This window comes from Monodon monoceros, unplaced genomic scaffold (genome assembly GCF_005190385.1).
Source record: "Monodon monoceros isolate NGI ecotype Baffin Bay Population unplaced genomic scaffold, NGI_Narwhal_1 Contig85_ctg1, whole genome shotgun sequence".
In the NCBI taxonomy this organism is placed as follows: Eukaryota; Metazoa; Chordata; class Mammalia; order Artiodactyla; family Monodontidae; genus Monodon; species Monodon monoceros.
In genome coordinates, this window is record NW_021703648.1 from 57,199 (window position 1) to 60,470 (window position 3,272).

The 3,272-nt window shown below is 38.1% G+C and overlaps 1 protein-coding gene across 1 annotated transcript in view; it reads right to left on the reverse strand.

Moving 5' to 3' along the window:
- Window positions 1-154, reverse strand: part of LOC114891715 (RNA-binding motif protein, X chromosome-like) — an 11,549-nt gene extending 11,395 nt beyond the window's left edge. Inside the window, exon 1 of the mRNA XM_029215970.1 lies at window positions 104-154. Within this exon, the coding sequence (XP_029071803.1) occupies window positions 104-154 (51 nt within the window). The remainder of the gene's footprint in view (window positions 1-103) is intronic.
- Window positions 155-3,272: the final 3,118 nt, after the last annotated feature.

Consider the following 3,272-nt stretch of genomic DNA (forward strand, 5'->3'; position numbering starts at 1 on the left):
CATGTGTTAAAAACAGAAAAAGCATTATAACTTAGCTGTCCAGTGGCATATGTTTAATACACATTTGCTTTGAATAGATACATATACTGGTTCTAAAAATTACCTTCCATAATGTGACCATATTTCCCAAATACCACTTCAAGAGAATTTTCATTGGTGTCAGCATGGAGGCCTCCTATGAACAGTTTCCCAGGCTGATCTGCTTCCACCATTCTTCTGTAAGTAATTAAAAATATATCTTTATACACATAGCAAAAAATAAATTATAAGCCAAAAGTATCAAGCTATTACATCTGTTTAAAACTCAAGTGAAGTACCCAATATCAGTGAAATTATTTGCCATTTCTTACTTAAAAGAGAGGAAACTTGAAACACAAAGCAAAACAAGCACTGGCATAATAAATGCTCCATTTTTTATAGATCTCTTACAAAAACCTGTATGTAAAAATTAGATTAGAAGGCAACTGTAAATTCTTTTGAGCTGCAGGGTTCAAGGCTTCATTTCCAAAAAACAACAAAAAAATAAGCAATAAAAAATGGTCCTGGATTCTACACATCTAACAGTTAATAAGTTTTATGAACTGTGCAGAAAATACCTTAAACATATTTTCAAATTTTTCCCATCTACTCACATTTTTCTTGATTATGCATCAAATATTGTTTAAAATATATTTTTTCCCACAAACTTTAAAAATGGTAAGTCATAAAAGCAAAGGAGGGAGTGACATCCTTTATTGAGGGAAATTTAAACTGTTTTACTTATACTGATAGACTTTAAAAAACACTGGTCCAAAGAGAGTAACATACTTTATGTGCAAAATTAAAATCTGACCGTTTTTGTCAAGTGAATCAACATTTTGACATTTGATAACTAAAATTACAAGTTTTAAATCATTTAAGTTAAAATAGTTAGGTATCTTGCCTGTATGGTTCAGTACCTCTGCTTTCACAAAGAAAACCCGTAAGAAAAAAAAAAGTGCATGCGGAACAAAATGGCGCCCCGGCGTACGCTCCACTACCCGCAAGTGAGAGAAAAAAAAAAAGTTAAACAGCAAAGAGGGTATGCGTTAATCAAAGGTAAATTTCTCAGTACGCCCCCAGGTTTAACCAAGTTAAACAGCAAAGAGGGTATGCCACTAATCAAAGGTAAATTATCTACTCAGTATTCCCTCCCACAGCATTTCAAATCTATCTCCAGCCCTCTCCCCACCCTCTCAATTCACAGACAAAATCCAGGAACTTCACTAGCTTTCCACGGCTGCCTTGGGAACTGATTCTCTGGAAGAACAAAACTTAAACGTACCGTTTAAGAACAACTGACAGACTCCTGGAGACAGTGTATATTCAGACATATTTATACAAACACAACTTACTCGGCTCTTAACTCTTACAGAGAAAGCCTGAGAGAAAAATCAAAATCTGAATTACCATGCTTTCTCTGGGAACAGGAGAAGATATAGGTATCAATTCTTTCTCCTGAGGTATAAATTATTCTCTCCTCCCTAAAATGACGAATTCCTTACCTTCTTTTGTCCTCTTCTTCAGAAGTCTTCCTTCCGCCTCTCTTCAGACGACCGCTAAAGAAACTAACGGTCAAGAGCAAGTGCTCTACTTATAGAAAGAGGCTAAGGAACCGGATGTAGCGCTGGGGGGACGAAGGGATGAGCCGCACTGGAGTTGGGGAAGATGAAAGATGTAGAGGTGGGGGAGGAATGAAGAGAGGCACTCACGAGAGCGACTGACGAGAGAATCTTGCGAGAACAACTGGTGAGAGCAACTTGCGGCAGAAACTCTGAAGAAAACTGCAACGGCAGAATGTGTTCTCTACTTTTTTACTGCATACTTTTCCCAGTTGCTTTAATTTAATCAATGTAAAGGAGAAGGGTTTTCCTGGTGGCACAGTGGTTGAGAGTCCGCCTGCTGATGCAGGGCACATGGGTTCGTGCTCCGGTCCGGAAACATCCCACATGCTGCGAAGTGGCTGGGCCCGTGAGCCGTGGCCGCTGAACCTGCGCGTACGGAGCCTGTGCTCCGCAACAGGGTAGGCCACAACGGTAAGACGCCGGTATACCGCAAAAAAAAAAAAAAGGTAAAAGGCAATTTGGGGCAATAATGTGAATTTCCATATAATCAGTAGGGAGAGTTCAGGGATTTTTTGATAGATGAAAAATGGGGAGGACCAGATCATGAAGCATTTTGCTTGCTATGCAAATATGATACTTACTTTATTTTTTAGTGGAACTGTTCAAATAATTTTAAACAGAAACATGAATGTCTACAAGATAAAATGCATATGGTAATTTAATATGATACAAAGTCAGGCAGACAAAAAATAATCTAAGCTTCAAAATTTACTAGTTATATGAAACTGGGTAAACTACCTAAACTCTTAAATTTACCCAGTCTACAGAAACAAGATGATAAAGAATGATCAGATAGGGTTATTGTGAGGTTAAATGATGTACTTAGCACATTGAGCACAACGCCTAAAAACATAATTCAGGGTTCAAAACAAAAGTGTGGAAATATTGTAAGTACTTTTATATTAAGTGGGAGCCTGAGGTTAATTTGTAATCCTGCCTTTTTTAGAGACTGGTCAAAATCATGATACAGTTTGTTTGTTTGTTTGTGTTTTTGCTATACTCCGGCCTCTGACCTTTGCAGTCCCTCCCATTGCGGAGCACAGGCTCCGGACTCACAGGCTCAACTGCCATGGCTCATGGGCCCAGCCGCTCCGCGGCATGTGGGATCCTCCCGGACCGGGGCACGACCCCGCGTGCCCTGCATCGACAGACGGACCCTCAACAACTGCGCCACCAGGGAAGCGCCGAAACTGTTTGTTTTCAATTAAGTTCCTTTGCATATTTTGTATAAAGTAAATAATCATTGTATACTTTCACTAATAATAAGCCTAAAAGAGCACAGGAAGACATGACAGAACACACACGATTGTAGTGAAGAATAATTATTAACAAAAAGGTATGAAAAATAATTATTAGATATCTCTGGTGGATAATAAATGATTTAACAGAAGACAGTTTACCAATAATTATTCAAGAAGAAGTAGAAACCCCAGACGTAATTTATAGTCAATTCTAGGGGATAGCTGAAATTTTGCTAAAAAAGCTAGTATACTGATGATAAATATAAATAAATGCTATTACTCAGATGACAAAGGTTGTGTGTCAATACTGTTTACAAACATAACCTCTAAAGATAGCATGCACAAAATGTATGACAATACAAATGGTAATGAATTAGAAACAGGGCCA